General features: G+C 43.1%; 1 protein-coding gene across 6 annotated transcripts in view; it reads left to right on the top strand.

Moving 5' to 3' along the window:
• Positions 1-19,177, top strand: part of ZNF385A (zinc finger protein 385A) — a 290,379-nt gene that overhangs the window by 151,553 nt on the left and 119,649 nt on the right. For 4 of the 6 annotated variants that reach the window (XM_089480976.1, XM_089481003.1, XM_089480985.1 and 1 more), the window contains one exon: positions 8,822-9,006. The exons of 1 other annotated variant lie outside the window; for it this stretch is intronic. In XM_089480976.1, coding sequence (XP_089337102.1) covers positions 8,822-9,006 — 185 coding nt within the window. The remainder of the gene's footprint in view (positions 1-8,821; positions 9,007-19,177) is intronic. One more of the 6 variants, XM_089480994.1, reaches the window with a different exon arrangement.

The raw sequence follows: 19,177 nt of genomic DNA on the forward strand, positions 1-19,177 counted from the left end.
TCTGTCACTGCAAGTCATGTTGAGACTAGTGGTAGAGTAGCAAATGCAGCCCCTCTCCCCAGTCAAAATCTATTCTGGGGAGAAAAGCTAAACACCCCCTTCCTCTTTCCCCCTTCCCTCCTCCATGACACCCCAAATCAACTGTCTGAGGCATTCATCCTAACGATCAGCCTGGTCTTGGGTAAGACCAGAAACTGTAGTGTAGGGAGAAGCATCTGACCACAACAGGTTTGGGCAACTTTGACCTTCCTGGTGGTTTTGACCAGCAACTTCTCAGTCCTTTCCTACTGGCTAGGCTAGCAAAGGCTAATGTTGTAGACCAAGATCTCTGGAGGACCACAATTGTCCATTCCCTGATCTAAATCCACCAACCAGCAGCTGAGAACGAGGAGTGGGTAGCAGGGTTCTCAGGTGGGAGACATACAAATTCAGGGTGCTTAAGGAACTTGGAAGTGACTTGGGAGAGGCATCTCTTTGGGCTATAGGTATACATTGGTTTTATCCTGCATCTTCTTCTGGTCAAATAGGTTTCTTGGTATTTTTAAAAATGCATTTATTTATTAACTTATTTAATTTACATTCCATCTTTCTCCCAGCATGGGATTCAAGGCAGCATAAAACCTTTCAAAAGCACAATACCATTATTAAAAAAAAATCTCTTAGTACAAAAGTTAAAACACAATTAAACCAAACCTCTATTTAAAAAACAAACAAACACAAGTTAGAAGCTGTTTTAAAAACACACTTAAAACATATTAAAATAGAAATACAACACTTTCCCCTTAAAAGCTCCATCTGTTGCAACGTATTAAAAACCAAATGCCTCCTTCAATAAAAAAAGGTCTTTATCTGCTGATGGAAAGTCTGGACCTCCCTGGGAAAGGAATTCCTCAACTTGGGAGCAATCACTGAGAAGGCTCTGTCCCCCACATACTCACCAAATGTGCCTGTAACGGTAGTGGGACCAAGAGAAAGCCCTTTCCCTTAGATCTTTAAGCTTGGACCGGCTTATACAGAGAGATACAGTTTTTCAGAGTTTGGACCCAAGGAGTATAGGGCTTTAAAGGACATGAAACAATCCGTAAACCAGTTTTAGCTTAAGTGAAAGGGTCAGGGACGTAGCCGGGGGGGGGGGTTCTTGGGGTCCGGAACCTCCCCTTCCATTAGAAAAATGAATGGTGTGTGCTGCTGCACCACTGCACCCAAACCCCATTGTAATGGTGGCTCTTAGTCTGGATCCCCCCTTCCTAAAATCCTAGCTACATCCCTGAAAGGGTGATCAGACAAGTGTATTAGTCACAAGGTGTGACCCTGCTTTCAAACCATGTTTGACACTTGTTATCAGAGCGAAAGCTCTCTTACCATCCAGCCTTCCCCTGAATGAGAAGGATACTACTTTGACCACAAGGACTCCTTTCCTCCAGGCAGGGAAAGTCAAGCCATTCTCCTACTCCATGCAGGCCCATGTGCATTATTTTTGTGGTGTGGTGACTGCCAGAGACTGTGGATGTACATACACTGCAAACAATTTGATAGCATTTTAATTCCCATTGTTTCCTTGTGTCAAATCCCTGTGTAGTGAGACACTCAGAATTTTCTAGTGCATTATAGCATTGAAGTCCTCTAGCAGAAAATTCTGAGTTTCTCATGAAATTACAAATCCTAGACTTCAATAAGTTTAAGCTGTGATAAAGTGGTACCAAAAGGCTGTAATTGTATAGTGTAGATCCCCTTTGTGTCCACATGTTATAAAGCAGAGGTGAGTAAAATTTGGTCTTCCAGAATGCACCCCCCCCCCCCAGTACTTTACCATCGCTTCTGCTAGCTGGGGACATTTGGAACTGAAGTCCAAAATATCCTGAAGGCCAGACATTCTTCACTTCTGTTTTGAAGTCATTCTCCACGAGGAACTCCGCAAGTTAGAAAAGTTGTTGCTGCTGTTGTTTTTCTTGTCAAAATTCCCCAACAGCAAGACCACTCGAAACTGAGAATCTGAATTTTAATCTATCAAAAGTAGTCCTGGGATTGTGGAGTACACATTCCCTTGGCTACAATCTTGTGAAGACTCCCTTTGCATATCTTGTCTCTTGTTCCCTCTACAATGAAAGAGCATGGAAAGATGGTGATAGTGGTGTGAATTTGACTTGTTTTGCATTTGATATATTTTGTTCCCCAAACCCCGGTGTATCAGAGTTTACAATCCTGAATTATTAGGGTAAGGAATTTCATTGTAGATATCATCAGTACAATCCCTGTACAGTGTCTCCTTACTCCTGCTGCAGAATTTGGAGGTAATGCATTAGAAGTAACAGTATTACTTCAATGCATCATCTTTGGTGCCAGTGAGGGAATAACTAAGGCTTCATTTTGGCATTTTAAAGTTAATACTAAAATGTTATTTTTTAGAAGCATAGCAAGCAATTTTATTTGTCATTTAAAAATATATGTTTAGCATTTTAAAAGAACTGTTGGAAATTTGTCTACCTTTAAAAATAATAAGTTAGTAACTTGCCTAAGAAAACCCTTTAAAATTCATGGGGTTGCAATAAATCAACAGGTGACTTGAAGGTACATACAGACAAACAACACATTACTAATATATCACTTCTTGAATTATTAATGCTAACCAGCTAATGAAGGTTAACACATTACCATTCAAAACAATAGCTAATGCTGGCATGTTTAGCCAATTTCACTAATGTTTCATACTCTTCCGGGGGGGGGGGGGGGGCAGTCAGAACACTGGTAATTTAACATCACCAGCAGCACACTACAATGGTGTTTGTGTACCAGTGTCAGACTGGGAGCCCAAAATGCATGTGAAACAATTTAGTAGGAAACATTTCCCCATTGTTTTTTCCAAGCTGTGTCACTTGCCTTGGTACTCCCCGCCCCCCACTCCCCAGATAAAGGTGGGATCAATGCAGGGTAATGATGGTGGTGGTGGTAGATACAGTTTTGCAATCCTAACTCTGAGAAGTCACTACCTGGCTGATAGTTTGCAAGAATGATAAAGCTTTCCTATACTTTTGGATCCACCCAAGTGAAGTTGTTTCATTTGTGCTCCAAGCAAAACAAGTCTAAATTCTGTGCTCAGAATGCATGATGCAGATGACTAATATACCATAGGCAAGTTGGGGCTATCAACCAATATTAAGTTATGTTTTTAAAATTGTATTAACTGTTTGGCTATTAAGAGACCAATCAATCTGATTTACCTCATGTGTTTAAATACATTTAGGTACTTTAGGAGTGAGAATCACACAGCCCTCTGCATAATGTTGAACTACAACTCTCATCTGCTCTTAGCCAGCATAGCCAGTGGTGAGAGACTGTGGGAGTTGTAGTCCCTACACCATCTTTAGGGCCACACATTCCCTATCCCTGATGCACCATAAAGCCTCTATCAAGATGACTTCATGATGTTCTTGAGAGGAGTGTTGCTGTTTTCTTCTAAATATGGTGTTCTGCTCTCTGCATTTTTTCAGAGTGGTCAGAAAGAAAAAATAGTATGGAGATGGGTTTTTCATTTAATGTGTTTAAGCCAGGATCCTTCTGGTTCTTGCTTGTTGATCACTTAGAGATGGGCTAGATATTAAAGTTTGCTTGTTGTTAGGTTTTTTGATTGATTGGTGGAGGGGGAGAGGTTGGTGGTGGCGGGAAACTTTTACTTGCATGTTAAATGTTCAGTTGATTTTTATCACTGCAATTAATTCTTTAACATTTGAAATTCTGCAGCAATTTTGCTCCTTTTGCATAAATGTGCTGCATTAGCATGTCTTAAACCTTTATACATGTGAGTATGTGGGAATGTGTATGATATAAGCTTAAGGGGGTGGGGGAGTTTTGCTGCCATGCAGTCCTAAATTCCACATTCTGAAAAAACAAAATTCTGCTGAGAAACCTATAGATATTTCATAGTTTCAGCACATTTATGGAATGTATTTCTGTTGTTTTACACTGTCACTGTATTGGGCATATGGAGATGTCCTCAAAGCACAGCACAAATACTTGAGGAAGATGAAATACTGCCCACGAATATTCCAAGATTCTGAATGGTTAGGGTGCTGAAGGTGTTCCTGGCCCACCAAGGTCCAGTGTACTTCTCCTAGGTTTTGGTGGCCACTACAGCTGCATCTGCACTGCAGAAATAATGCAATTTGACACTGCTTGAGCTACCATGGCTCAATGCTGTGGAATTCTGGGATTTGTAGTTTTGTGAGATATTTAGCATTCTCTGTCAGAGAGCTCTGGTGCCACAACAAATTATGAGTCCTGGGATCCTGTAGCATTGAGTCATAGTATCTCAAGCAGTGTCAAACTGCATTAAATCTGCAATGCAGATGCAGCCTGTGTCTCCTTCCTTTTGTGTCTAAACACTTCCCTGCTTGTTGTAGAGTAATTTTTCTGTTAACTTTACTTATTCTAAACTACTTCAAAGTGTATATTTAGATTTTTAAAAATCCTGTAATTGCACACTTGATGAGGAAAACAATTCCAAATTGTGTATTTAAATACAAATTCCTATGTGAACTCTTTAAAAAATTTAAAATGCACAATAATACAGAAACCAGACTGAGCATTCTTATGAACGAATAAATGCAAAACTGACATATTCCAGGAATATGTGGATTAATATATATGTGGCTAAAGGATTCTATAGTAGCCCACCAAGGTCAGTTTCCAATATCATGGTTATGTTTATGAGGACAAGCAATGATATGTTTCCTTATGTCTAAATTTATCTGATCCGTTTTCTCTTTGTGGTGATCAGGAGATAGAATCTACTGGACACATAGGGCCAAAACACACTGCAGAAATAATCCAGTTTGAGACCACTTTAACTGCCCTGGCTCAGTGCTAGGGAATCTTGGGAATTGTAGTTTATTGTGGCACTAGAACTCCCTGACAGAAAAGGCTAAATGTCTCATAAAATTACAGTTCTCAGAATTCCCTGGCATTGAACCAGGGCAGCTGAAGCAGTCTCAAACTGGATTATTTCTGCAGTGTGTTTTGGACCATAGACACTGTTGGACATGCTGCTCAGGGAATTAAAAAAGCAAAAACAAAACAGATGTTGTTGGATGGATGAAAACCCTGCAAGAATTTGGAAGTATGTGCACAAAAGTTTCAAAAAGCAGGGATGAAACTAACAAAGGCGCAAAACAGACTGCCCCAAAAGTCCAGGCTGGCGGCGGCTGGTTTTCCTGTGGAGGGACGCCGCAGCAGCCAAACTGCCTGACATCCCTCCAACCCAAAAAGAACCCAGAAAAAACAGGTTCTTTTTTAGATGCCATGCGCACATCATGAATGTTCTATTGGCGCACTCATGACGTAATCGACACGCAGCAATGTCTATATGCTGCACGTCACTTACATCAAGATGGTGACCCCCCGTGTGGATGGGAGGCTAGCATGATGGCAGCGGCTGCAGCAGCACATTCTAGGGTTCCAGAGTGTGCAGTTGCCGTGTGCTCTGTAACCCTAGAATTGGCCCAAGGCCAGCACTTCCTGCTCATCTGTCCCGGGCCATAGATCATTAAACAGACAGTCTATAAGCATTTAGAAAGGAATGCTATAATCACAAATATTCAACTTGGTTTCTCAAAAACAGTCATGCCAGACAAATGGTATTTGTTTTTTTAAATAAAATTGCCAGCTTGGTAGATGAAAGGAATACTGCGGATATAGCATATCCTAATTTCAGTAAGGCCATCAATATGCTCCCCCATGAGATTTTTGCAAACAAGATAGTAAGGTGCAAGTTAGACACTGCTATTCTTAGGTAGATTTGTAATTGGTTGACTGGCCGAACCCAAAGCGTGCTCACCAATGGCTCCTGTTCATCCTGGAGAGAAGTGACCAGTGGGGTGCCACAGGGTTCTGTCCTGGTCCCAGTGCTGTTCGACATATGTATCAATGACTTGGATAAAGGAATAGGGTGCATGCTTATCAAATTTGCAGAAAACACCAAATTAGGAGGTATAGATAGTAACACAGAAGGCAGGATCAAAATTCAACATGACTTTAATAGATTAGAAAACTGGGCAAAAACTAACAAAATTAATTTCAACAGGGAGAAAGTAAGGTACTACTCTTGGGGATGGGGTGGGTGGAATGAAATGCAAAGATATTATATAGCAGTACATATGAAAGGAATCTAGAGGTCCTAGTAGATCGCAGGTTGAACATGAGTCAACAATGTGATGCAACAGCTAAAAAAGCAAATGTGAGTCTAGGCTGCATCAATGCAAATATAGTGTCTAGATTGGGGGAAGTAATAGTACCACTTTCTTCTGCTTTGGTGTGGCTTTATCTAGAATACTGCTTCCATTTCTGGGCACCACAATTCAAAAAGGATGTGCAGGGCATGTGCAGAGGAGAACAACCAAAATGGTGAAGGGTCTGGAAAACATAAAGTCTTATGAGGAGAGACTTAGGGAGCTGGGTATATTTAGCCTGGAGAAGAGAGGATTAAGAGGAGATAAGATAGCCATGTTTAAATATTTAAAGAGGTGTCATATTGAGGATGGAGCAAGCTTCTTTTCTGCAGCTCTAGAGATTAGGACCCAGAACAATGGATGCAAGCTACTGGAAAAGAGATTCCACCGCAACATTAGGAACACAGTAAGGGCTGTTAATAGTGGCATACACAGCCTTGGAGAATGATGGAGTCTTGTTCTTTGGAGGTCTTTAAACAGAGGCTGGGTGGCCATCTGTTGGGGGTGCTTTGATTGTATGTTCCTGCATGGGAATGGGATGATAGTGGATGGTTCTTGAGTCTCTTCCAACTCTGTGATTCTATCTCACTACCACCAGGCGTTTAATCTCTTTCTGTCAATTTCACCTTACCATGAACTGGCTTCTCCCCCACTTACTGTGGCGGAAGAGAGCAGGAAGAGAAAGCATGCAGTTTCACCTCTGCTCTTTCCAGCCTTTGCAATAGGCACTAGATAATGTGCAATTACCACTGAACTTTCCAGGACAGATGGCTGGCTGCACAAATGGTTATGTAAGCAAGCTGGGGTAGGGGAGGAGAGAAAATTCCTTTTTTGGTGGATGAACTGTACATATTTATGCAAATATTGTTTGGAAATGCCATAGATATCAGCTGGTACTTGCAGAGTTTCTGATTACAAATCAGAAGTCTGCTATAAGGTGTAACCTTATAGCAGAAAACTTGGCAGAAATAAAATACACAGTTCTGCTTATCTGTGCCTATAGTTGGTCTAGTTGTTGTTTCATCCTGGTTTGCTCCATTGTTTAGTGTGAAATTAGCTCTATGCTGTCTAATTGCATATTACCCTGCAAAACAGCAGAGTAGATTTATGGCCAATGAGCCAACCTGTTTGCCATGAGCAGTCAGTCCTGGTCCCAAAGCTGGGACAGGAAAACTTACTTTTTAGACTACAGCTGTCAGAACTTCCCCAGCAAGTGTTCCTTTGTGGTTAACCCAATATACATTTCTCTGAGCAGCAAGAAATGGATGGGCTTTAGATAAGGAGCCCTAGAATGACTTTGTTAGACATCAAATGAAATAAAAAGAACCCAAAAGTGAGAGAAAAAGCATTTAAAGCATGAACATGAATTAATTAAAAAAAATTAATAAGCCAGCAGATAACAGTGAAAAGAATTTGTAGGTATTGTCAACCTATTAAAAGCCAGTCCGATGATCCTTCTTTTGGCTGTTTCAGCTTCATGTTTGAGTCCTGAGATCAAATGGCATTGGCATTTGGCTTTTTGATAAGAATTCACCAAAATACACAAATGTTTTTATATTTGAGATGGGAAGAACTTGGAAGACAAATGGAGAGTGGGAGAAACTGAAAGAGATAGGTTGTATACACATTACATAATTATATCATTTTGATACTACTTCTGTCCTATGGAATCATGGGATTTGTAGTTAGTTGAGAAGGCTTCATCTGAACAACAACACTACAGCTTTCTGGCAGAAAGTTCAGAATACCCCCTTTGCTTCTGCATGCCTTCAATTCATTTCCAACTTACGGCAACCCTAAGGTGAACCTATCACTGGATTTTCTTGTGAAGTTTCTTCATGGGGAGGTGCCCTTGTGTTCCTTTGAGGCTGAGAGAGTGTGACTGGCCCAGGGTCATCCAGTGGATTTCATGGTGAACTACTTACCAGACTACGGCCTGTTACAGACTGCCAAAATAAAGCTGCTTTGGGTCTCTTTGGAGGTATGCTATTTAAATGATGCATGGGTCCTAAGAGTCCGGAGATTGCGCCAAAGCTACACTCCATTCCTAAGCACTGGAGTGCAGCTTTGGTGCAGCTTCCGGATTCTTAGGATGCATGCATCATTTAAACAGCATACCTCCAAAGAGACCTGAAGCAGCTTTATTTTGGCAGTCTGTAACAGGCCTACAAATCCCATGATTCTGTACCAATGGGGCCATGGGAGTTAAAATGGTATTAAAGTATAAGGAAGATACAGCCACAAATTCTTCCTTACAGGCCTAACTCTGAAAGACATGGGTTTGAATCCTGTATATTTAACCATGTTAGTTCTGAATTAGGATCGCTGCCCTCCGTGCTGGAAGGCTCCTCATCTTTAGCAGCCACAAAGCAGGCAAGGCCAAAAGGGTCCTCCCTACACTGGAAAGTGCTGTACCTGTTCAGTTTGGCCAGTGCAGATGGGAGAGAACTTAATGCTAGAGTCACAAACTTGGTTATCTGGGATGGAAAGAACTTGAGGTTTGAAAACATGGGGATCTGAAAGAAAGCAATGCTGGTGGCTGCTCAGCCATCTTCAACACCACAGGCTCTTGATGCTTCCCTTTGTCTCTCCTTGCCTAGGCAGCCTGAGCCGGGCGGGCCCCATCCCGGCCATCCTGCGCCCGCCACCAGCCATGATGCAGCCGCCTCTCGATCTCAAGCCCTTCCTGTCGTTCCCCGTGGAGGCACAGCCGGCCATGGGCCTCTTCCCGGGTTTCAACACGGTAAGGCCGTGGCTGCTTCCGGCCCAGGAGGTGCAGGCTCGGGTAGGACTGTTTGTATAACTCCTCCCCACTTTTCTCCTTCTCTTCCTCTGACCCCACCAAAAGGGCCCCCTGAACTGAATGCCTGGCCCCTGAGAATGCCAGCTGAGGCACCCAGGGCAGAAGAACTGCAGGGTGGAGTGGGGTGTGAGTGAGGGGTTATTGTGGCCCTGGCATTTTTGGTATACACATCCCATCTACGAAGGACTGATCATGCCTGCTTTCTTGACAACATGCTCCAATGAGCTATGCCTCATTTTTTATAGACCAAACAGGTTTTAATTCTTTTTAAGCATTTTAAGACTATACAGTATATCAGGTGTAGTTATGTACAGCATGCCCTCCCCCATTGTGGGCTTGCCATCCACAGACTTCCTCCTTTATGTCTCACCACCACCACAAGTAGCACAACATAGAGGCACTGAGGAAGAGGTGCAGGCCCCCCTCCATCTCACTGCCACCACATGGTCCTACTTATGAGTAGGACCATGCGGTGGCACTGAGAAAGAGGGCCTGCTTGCTGCCCCAAGGAGCCCTGCCCCCTACAATGCGTGACTCCCAGGGCAGGGATGCTGCTGACGTACCTCCAGCATTTCATAGACGAAAACTGGGATATGTGTGGTCAAGATGGCAGATGTTATTAATTAGGAAGAATACACAAGCTAGGAATGTCTGCAGCAGTTTGCTTTTGTCTTAGTCTACTGAGAAAGTACAAGACTCTGCCCTTCTTCTCCCCTACTGAATTAACTGTGTGCAAACTACAATCACCCCTCCTTTTTCACGGGGGATCCATTCCAGACCCACTCATGAAAATGGAGTTTTGCTTATATTTAAACCCCATTGGCTTTAATATAGGCAGGAGGTGCGCAGGTGCGCACCACAGGCACACACCCCATTCATTCTTCCTCCATTCATCCCTCGTGCATAAGTGAGGGACGTGAGTTCAAAGACCACGAGAATGGAGGGAGGACTTTGAGTTCAGTTTTCTGCAACTGAACTGAGCTGAGGTCAAAGGGGGAACTGATATAAGCAAAGGGCAAACTCATGTAGCAGCTGATGGACGAAGGACGAAGGCAGAAAGTGGGACAAGAAAAGAGAAACTGGGGTGTTTTAAAACAATCTGAAAAAGTGGGATAACAGGATTAATTGGAACTGTCCCAGCCAAATTGGAATAGTTGGAAGGTATGCATACATTATCAAATCACCTATAATAATCTAAATAAAACATTATATATCTATAGTTAATTTCCATTACTAGTCCTTCTAATAGCATAATGTATTAATATCTGCTCTTCCAAAAATGTAGTTCATTATTTGGAGGCCTATCTCTGACATTCACGTCTTGAAAATCTATTAAACCAGCTGCACCTTATTTTTGTCTTGTATGAAATATATGTGACTAGTGTGCCATGGGCAGACCTTGAATTCTCATGATTCCAAAGGGCCACCACGGCCAGTGTCCATGCTGGATGGAAAATGCTGGGATTTATAGCTTGGATAGGTAAAATGACCAAGCTCTGATTCAGCAAGCAATTGCCACAACTACAGAGTCCCTGTGCAGGTGGGAAATTCTCTTTCTTCATCCAGGCCCATTGTGGGATCTGGTGATGAGGGCTTGCTAAGTGTTGAGAGTTGAGGTGTCACTCTTTTGTGGATTTGGGGATTTGGGGTCATTTAAGGAAAGAAGGAACAAGAAATTTGCTTTGGAGCTTATTAGCTTTTCAGACTCTGCTGCTGCTGGCTCCCTGCCAAAACAGAGTCTGTCTTGTCAGTCCCGCTAAAAAAGGAGATGGATGCGAAGGAAAATAAACAGTGGCTGGTTGGAAACACTGGAGTGACGAAACCAACATAAGGATGCAGTCCTAGGGGAGGGGTGTTGGAGAGATGAGATGCACTCCTCAGTGCCTCTGATGTCCTTGATCTGTATCCGTGGAGAGCCATGTCCTATCTCCATGCATGAGCTTCACTGATCTCCAAAATATGAAGCATTATGTGGGCACTGAGTAGTGTTTTGCTGCTTCATTGAGACTTCTAGCTCTCAAGAGCAGCTTTCAGAGGATCTGGAATGACCATGCTCTGAGCTTTGGTTAGGAAGCAGGACTTGTAACATACCTTGTGTTCAGGTGCCGTCACCTGGCTTTTCCACATTTCTGTGGCTTAATTCCCATTGCATCAAAGGGAAAGGGGGCATTGCCCACCATGTGGCAGTGAGCAATGGTGGTGGTGGTGCTGTGTCCAGTCATTTGGTCCATTTGCCTGTGTTGGAGTACCCTCTGCTGGTGATAATCAGAAACTAGAGACCCACATTGTGGCTGGGCAGCTAGGGAATGCAGGTGAAGGTCTCTTTTGTGACCTAGTAGCTTATTTGCAGGCTTTGATCCCATCTACCTTCTTTCCAGAATGAAATCTTGACAACAGCTTCTCCAAAGGGAGAAATAAATAAATAAATGGATATATATTAGCTTGGTAAGCTGTAATAGATTTAATTGATAGACTGAACCTTATAACTTACAGCTGAAGTTTTTGTTTCAGACAAGCAAGAGGAAAATTAGGGATTTTTAAAGCTCAAAAAAGGGATCCCCCCCACAAAATTCACATTTTGGAGGGGGGGTGTTAATTATTGGTGGTGAGGAGGAGGAGGGGGAAAGCACAGGCATTATTGCACCAGAATGAAAAAAATCTTGCAGTTGATAATGTTTTTCTTCACCCTCTCTCACCAAAGAAAGCTTGTGAATATTGTGGAATCGAAGGCTTTTATGGCACTCTTTTCCAGGCAAGCATTCTCTGAAGATGCCAGCCACAGATGCTGGTGAAACATCAGGAAGAAACTCTTCTTGGACATGGCCACATAGCCTGAAAACCCCACAAAAAAACTTGTGAATATTGTTTATAAGCTTACCTCCCTGTGTCTCATTGTTCCAAGTACCTATTTGCCCCACTGCAACTTCACTGTGAGTTGTTCCCATTGATTTTTCAGCTTCTTAGATGACTTGTTTCTGATGCTGAAATGTCTATTTTGGCCTCTATGCAGTAGAGAGAGCCATTCTGGGATAGTGACACAATACAGTGATGTTGGTCACCAATTCCCTGAGCCATAAGATTTGTCCAGTGACCTTGGTCCCATCACATGTTTCTCTCTCTCTCTTTCCCTCTCCCCCTCTTTCTGTCTCATCCACTCTCTCTCAGGATAAAGCAAGTAGGGGGAGAGCCATGCACTCTGCTTTGAGCTTAGTGGAGGAAAGACAGAGTATAAATGTAGTTAATAAATAAACTAAACTGAAGTAAAGAAAGGGAGGGGATCTTTTTTTTTTCAGGAGTTGCTTTTTCTTGGGAGTAATCTGTTGGCAATGAAGCCAAGGGCAGTCAGGGCCACTCTTCTTGTCCCTTTCTTTTTGTCTCTTCCTCCCTCCCTGCCCAGATATCTGCTGGGAAAAGGAGAGATGATGCTTGCTAGTTGCTACTGATCATGTGGGCTTTTGAAATCAAGCTGAAAACTAGTTTGCACATCCTCTACCAGTGTAGTATCAGGGACGTAGCCAAGGGGAGGGGTTCTTGGGGTCTGGACCCCCCCCTTCCATTAGAAAAATGAATGGTGTGTGCTACTGCGCCGCCGCACCCAAGCCCATTATAATGGTGGCACTTAGTCTGGACCCCCCCTTCCTAAAATTCTAGCTACGTCCCTGGTAGTATATAGGTTGGACAGGGACCTGAGAGATAGAGATTCAAACCCACACCTCTTCCCTAACTGCCAGCAGTGAAACTAGTGGAGTGACGCGTGGCAAGTCTCTCCCTCAGTCTCTCTCCATCTCTTTGTCTTTCCCGCCATGAACTACTTCACAGGATTGTATCTTGATCTAGAACTGGGTGTCATTTCAGGCTTCCCTAAGATGACACACATAACTGCTATAATGTAAGATTTGGTGGTAAATGATGTAGCAGATGGCACAGAGCAGAGAAGCAATCCAGTCCTTTTGCCATCAGGGTCCAGCTTCCTCTCATAGCCAATGGTAGAATTAGGCCCACAAAAAGTCTACCTAGACTATATCCCCAGCTACCAATCAAATTCGGTCTCTATTGTTGGTTGTGGTGTATCTCCTCACCTCAGGCTGAGGGAAGATGGACTTGCAAGGTTTATATAGTGCATAAGCAAACAAAGAAAATTAAAGCACAAGTGTGACCCATCATTCTTCTCCCCTTAGCTATGAGAACTGTGTAAGCAGGTTAGCAGCAGAGAAAAATTCACTCCTCCCGTCCATTCTCAGCCTTCATATCTTTTCCCAGCCGCAAACTACCAAGCTAATGTAAAAAGTATCCAACAAGGCCACTAATACCAGATGACCCTATATGTATACCACACAGCTGTTTGATGTTTGTTTGACTGTCATACCAATAAGGACTCTAAAAGCCATCTGCCCAGTGGCATAGGCACTACAGGCTATAGCAGGGAATAGAAAAACTACATATGGTGTCTTGGGCTTTGTTGGAAGAGATGTAAATGCAATTGACTTGCAAACAAATGAACAACACCAGCAGTGTGGATTGGATCTTGCTAATTCAGCTATTCCCTGCATGTATTGCCAGATAGATACCAACAGGAGGAGCTCCTGCCCTTATGTCCTGTGTTGGGATGGTTGGTGCTGTCCAGCCATAGTTCTTTGGAATGGTGGCAGCCCAGACAGCTATGAAACAAGGCTGAGCAGAGAGAGCAACCAGGTGTTCACCTGTCCCAAGCTGAAACACTCTAGTTTGGGACAGTCAGGACTCCTCTGATCATTAACAGCAAAAATCACTTGTGTTAGCATCAGCAAATAATAGCTATTCAGGCTTCATTATGGAAAATCTAAGTTTTTTAGGCACCTTCTCTCTTCTGCAACTGGGACTAGGGAAATGCCAGTTCAAGTTGCTAGTGGGCCAGGAAATTCACTGACTAGCCTTTGGTCAGTCATTCTTTCAACCTGGTCTACCTCACAAGATTGTTGCTTGGAGCATAAAGTGGAGAGGAGGAGATATATATATGTAATATCTAAATCATTAGAGGAAAGGCAGAATAGAAACATAACTAATAAAAAATAAGATTTGTTGTTTTTTGTCGTAATCTCAATTCTCACAAATAACTGCATGAGGTATGTTAGGCTGTGTGAGAGTGCTGTTTAGTATCTCCTAACAGTATCTGATGAAGTTTGTACTTGTGTAGATTCAAACAAGAATGTCCGTTCTCAAAACCGATGTCAGTCAATCCACGCACACACATTCAAACAACCTCACAAAATACCTTGCTCACTTTATTACTGCATCTTTTAGCTAAAATGACTTGTCTTGATCCTCTATATGCCTCCTATTTGTTCTATTCCTGTCTTTTCAAGCTCTGTTACCATAGTAGGACTAATGCGATGTTTTTGGAAATAAATCATGACATTTGGGTGGCAGAACTGGTCTTCTGAAATTAGATTATTACAAATTTTGCTTGGTTTTAAATGTGCATGAAATGTTCTTACTTAAACATAGCCTGACCTTCTTCTTTAAATATTGCTTGTGGCCACTGCCTCTCCTTTTTCTGTTACCAGGAATTTGCAATATTACAGAATACCCACCAATGCAGCAAGCTAGCCTGTCCACTAAACCCATCTCAGAGATACTCACAGCTGTCCTCTAAGGCAAGAAATATGTGTCTCTCAGCCAGTGGCATCACCAGCTAGGGTGTCGTCTGATGCAGAGGGTGTCACCCAGGAAAGGCATCTATTAACCCCTCCTGCACTGAAGAGAGAGGAGGGCCCAAATGGGTGTCATGCTTCCTCTGGTGCAGTCCAAACTCTCCCCGCTCCCCGCAGTTATGCCACTGCTCCTAGCATTCCTCACCATTGACAGTGGTGGCTAGAGTGGATGGGAGTTTTCAGTCCAGCAATATGACTTGCATTCCTGCCCTTAGGCACCTCCATTTTAGGTAAAGACAAACTGTGGGATCAATTGAATCCAAATCAGCAAGGCCAGCCCTACCCATAGTCAGAATGGGGGAACTGCCTGCGTGAGCTTCTTCAACTTCCTCATGATCTCTCTGGCAAGTCTCCTCTGTTAAAGGATAGAGTAGTGAATGCCACGGAGGCTGCCCCTCCACAACAAGCCAGCTTCCCTTAGTGGTGGGGAAGGTCATTCTTCCATCACCAGTTGAAGTATGTTCCAGCTGCTTGCCCTGTTGATTTTGTACATGGAAATGATGAGCGGGTGCCATCTTGCCCTTCACCACAGGCAGCAAAACATCTTGGGGCAGCTTGGTAGGTCAGCCAACACACGATTTCTTCCCATCTCAGTTCAATAGCCATGCCTTCATAAAATTAGAAGAACTAATAGGAGGAAGACAAGCATTTGTCAGTCTGCTACAGTTGGGACTAAACCTGTTTGTATACACCAGGGGTAGGCAACCTGCGGCCCGCGGGCCGGATGCGGCCCCATGAGGCCTTGGGACCGGCCCCAGCCCGGTCCTGCCGCCGATTGCCGCCGGGGCCGTTGGGGGGCAATTGTCTATAGAAGCCTCAGAAACATGCATTTATATTAACATTTTTTTTAAAATCAGCAAATTTTTTCATGTGTCCTCCATTTTTTTTTAAAAAGTGTCTTCCATTTGAAAATTTTGTCCTACATTTGTCCTGATTTATTTATATATTTAATTTTTTAAAAAATTATTTAATTATTTATTTTTTGGCTTCGGCCCCCCAGTTGTCTGAGCGACAGCAACCCGGCCCCCGGCTCAAAAGGGTTGCCTACCCCTGGTATACACTTATAGGGCAGTTTTACACAACCCAACACCCCATATATACTGCATTGGATTATGATGTCTACCATCCACAGCCAACATGGCGCTATTGAATGGGAGTGATGGGGGCTGTAGTCTAACATACCTGGCTGATGGTACCTTGAGGAAAGCTGCCATAGCAGAATCTTTTCCCCCCAGATTTTATAGAAGATGGGGCTCTTGGCTTTTAAAGAAATGTTTGCAAGGCAGAATTCCTGCAGACTTCCCTTATCACTGCAACACTGGTCTTACAAAACTGTAATACTTAAAATTCATCCATGCACTGCCATTGTGGTAGTTACAAAAACTATCTCCTTGGTGGTATCTGTGAATGTGGGCAGTGACACATTTGGCTCATGCTGCTCCTTGCCCTCTATCCCCTCTTTCTCTCCATCCAGGAGAATCTTTATCTTCTTTTCTTTTCCTTTTCCCCTTTCAACTGTATGTACCCTTGTGGCTTTATTGAGGTTCACTTGCAGCCCCTCCCAGAAGATGAGCATCCATGTGTGTGTGTGTGTGCCATGCATACATGCACTGTTCAGGGCTGTGTCTGCCATTTCCGTTTGTGGGTTATGAAAGCCATAATAGCTGCAATCAAGATCTTCTTGATTACTGCAGCATCTTAACCGCTGAGCTTTGTTTTCCTGAATTCCTGTCTCAGAATAAAATCCCAGTTCCTCTAGTATCCTAAAGTGGGATTGGCCAGAGTCTTTGACTTCATGTCTCATGTTGACCCATTAACTATGTAGGTGAAAGCTAAGATCCACTCTTCAATTCCACCTGGGTGTCATCCTACTGTCTTCCTGAGTCAGAAAGGTCCCAGATGAAACCTTCTGCATGATGGCCAAAATGCACAATGAGGCAATGTGGTATAGTGGTTTGAATGTTGGACAAGGACACTGAGAGACCAGGGCTCGAAATCCAGCTTGGCCATGGAAACTCACTGGGTGATCTGGGGCAGGTCACACTGTAACAGGAAGGAAAGGACAAAAGCCCTCACTGAACAAATTATGTCAAGAAAACCCCATGATAGGTTCATTTTAGGGTGACTATAACTCAGAAAAGACTTTGGGGCACACTACAAGAACAACCCCACAAAGGTGTTTATGTTCTTGAACCAAATGCTGCTCTGAAGGAAGAGGGGATTGTGAATTTGATTGGGACAGTGGTGCGGGGTTGAAGTGTGTCACCATTTGTCTCTGCACAAATTTCAACTATCCACAGCCACACTTACTCAAATCTGATATTAGTTAATGCTGGTACAACGACAACAATCATGCTGGTACAACAACAATAGCAATCACTTTCTCTCCTTCCCATCCACTCATTCTGAACATGGAAAAAACTATTCTTCTTTTCAATTGTAACTCCCATAATGGTCCCAGTAAGCATGGACAATGTATTCTGGTAGTCCCCATAATAATTTTTCCAGGCTTGGCACACATGTACTAGCATACCTGACATCAGCTTTATGGGTGTGGTTAATCTAGATTGGGATAAACTGTAGACAGCCTTCTTCTCAGCAACTGCATAATTAAAATAAAATAGAAAATTCAGGAAATCCCCTTGTATGATACATATGATTTGGCCCTGAGTACAGTTGAACTGTGAAGCAATCCACTTTCCCCTGTGTTTCGAGTAGGTGGGGAACCTGATGTCCTTGGGCATAAAAGCAACAAAAGCCTTTGATGTCTTTTCATCTTTTTTTCAAGACCCTCCTGGACATATGATTGCCTCATTTCTAGGGTGTACCCAAGTACAGGCTTCTGTACATGCACATGGGAAAAGTCTCAAATGTTGCTCTCGGCTGTTCCCAGGAACTGAATGTTTTGCCAACCTGAATTAATCTGATGGCCCAACCAAACTGTCTTACAGTCTCTAATGGCTACATCCACCCTGCTTTTTTGGTTCCACAGCCTATTCTGCTGTCCCTCTTCCAGGCAGTCTTCCCTCCCATATCTCTACCAGAAAATGATATCTATTCTGCCCTCCAGAATAGATAGGCAACTTTAGGAGTTGCCAGCAGAACTCCTACTGAATCAGAGCTGGGACAAGATGGTATTTTGAGTAAAAACTCCCAGAATCCTCCAGCCAGTATGGCTAATTTTCCAAGACTTCCAGTCTCTAGGGTTCTTATTGGTTGACAGAATGAAAAAACAAACAAACGTTGAGCTAAAACAGAAATTGCCCATCCCAATACCCTCCTGCTGTTTTAGCTGAAAAATTCCATGAGCCCAAACCAGCAAAACCATTGATCAGATTATGGGAAATGTCATTAAAAGCATGTGGAGGACACAGGTTGCCTGACCTTGAATGAAAAGAATGCTTGCAAAAACAAACAAAGGAGGAGGAGGAGGAGGAGGAGGAGGAGGAAAAAGATGATGATGATGATAACAAAATAATAATAATAATAATAATAATAATAATAATAATATAGAACAGGGAATATGTTTTGGGCAGTGGTGCATGCTAACTGTGCTTTGTGTGTCGTAGTTGTTGAAATGTTGAACTGGGAACATGGACGGTCTATGTTCAAATCCTTACTAGGTCAAGGTCCTAGGTGACCTTAAACCCAGTCATTTTCTCTCAGCCTTCCCTAGCTCACATCTTAGTTGTGACGGTAAGGATAGTAGTGCAGGAGGAGGAAATCTGTATATGCTATCTTGAGCAAAATATAAACATAATGAATAAACTTGTAAATAAAATCTTGGAAATCACAATTCCTGAATTTCTTCTCCTGACTCTTAAAATGAATATGGCTTTCCAGATGTTGTTGGAGTGAAGTTCTCATTATCGCTCATCCTGACCATGCTGCCTTGGGCTGTTGAGAGTTGTAGTTTGACAACATCTGAAGGGCTGCACACTTCCCATCCCTGTGTTAGAGCAATCTGGATGGGGAAGAAGTGAGGTGTTATATGGCAGTTCTGCAGAGAAATTTGAAGCCTGCCACTTCACTGGAGCCAAGATCAAAAGGTCCATGGGGTCTGTCTTAATACCCCACCCAATTCCTTTTCTCTCTCTTGCCTGTTATGGTTGATAAGAATGGGATTCAATAGGCCACCACTAGGGTTGGTGTAGATTAGGGCAGTCATTCTCAACCTTTGGCCCTCCAAAGGGTTTTTTTTTTTTTTTTTTTGGACTTCAGCTCCCAGAATCTCTGATCGTTGGCCATGCTGACTGGGGCTTCTGGGAGTTGAAGTCCAACAGCATCTTCAGGAACAAAGGTCGAGAGTCAGTGGTTTAGAGCCTTTTCAGGTCATGCCCAAGGAATCAGGGACTTACGGACCCTTGGCCTTCTCTACTGCTACCACTGTAATGTAGCAGGTGGAAGAAGGTATGTATGGGGTTACAGGGGGGTTCCCCTTGTGCCATAGGAGCTCTAGCATA

The sequence above is a fragment of the Sceloporus occidentalis genome, unplaced genomic scaffold, assembly GCF_023333645.1.
Source record: "Sceloporus occidentalis isolate IW3139 unplaced genomic scaffold, rSceOcc1.0.p SCAF_1, whole genome shotgun sequence".
NCBI lineage: Eukaryota > Metazoa > Chordata > Lepidosauria > Squamata > Phrynosomatidae > Sceloporus > Sceloporus occidentalis.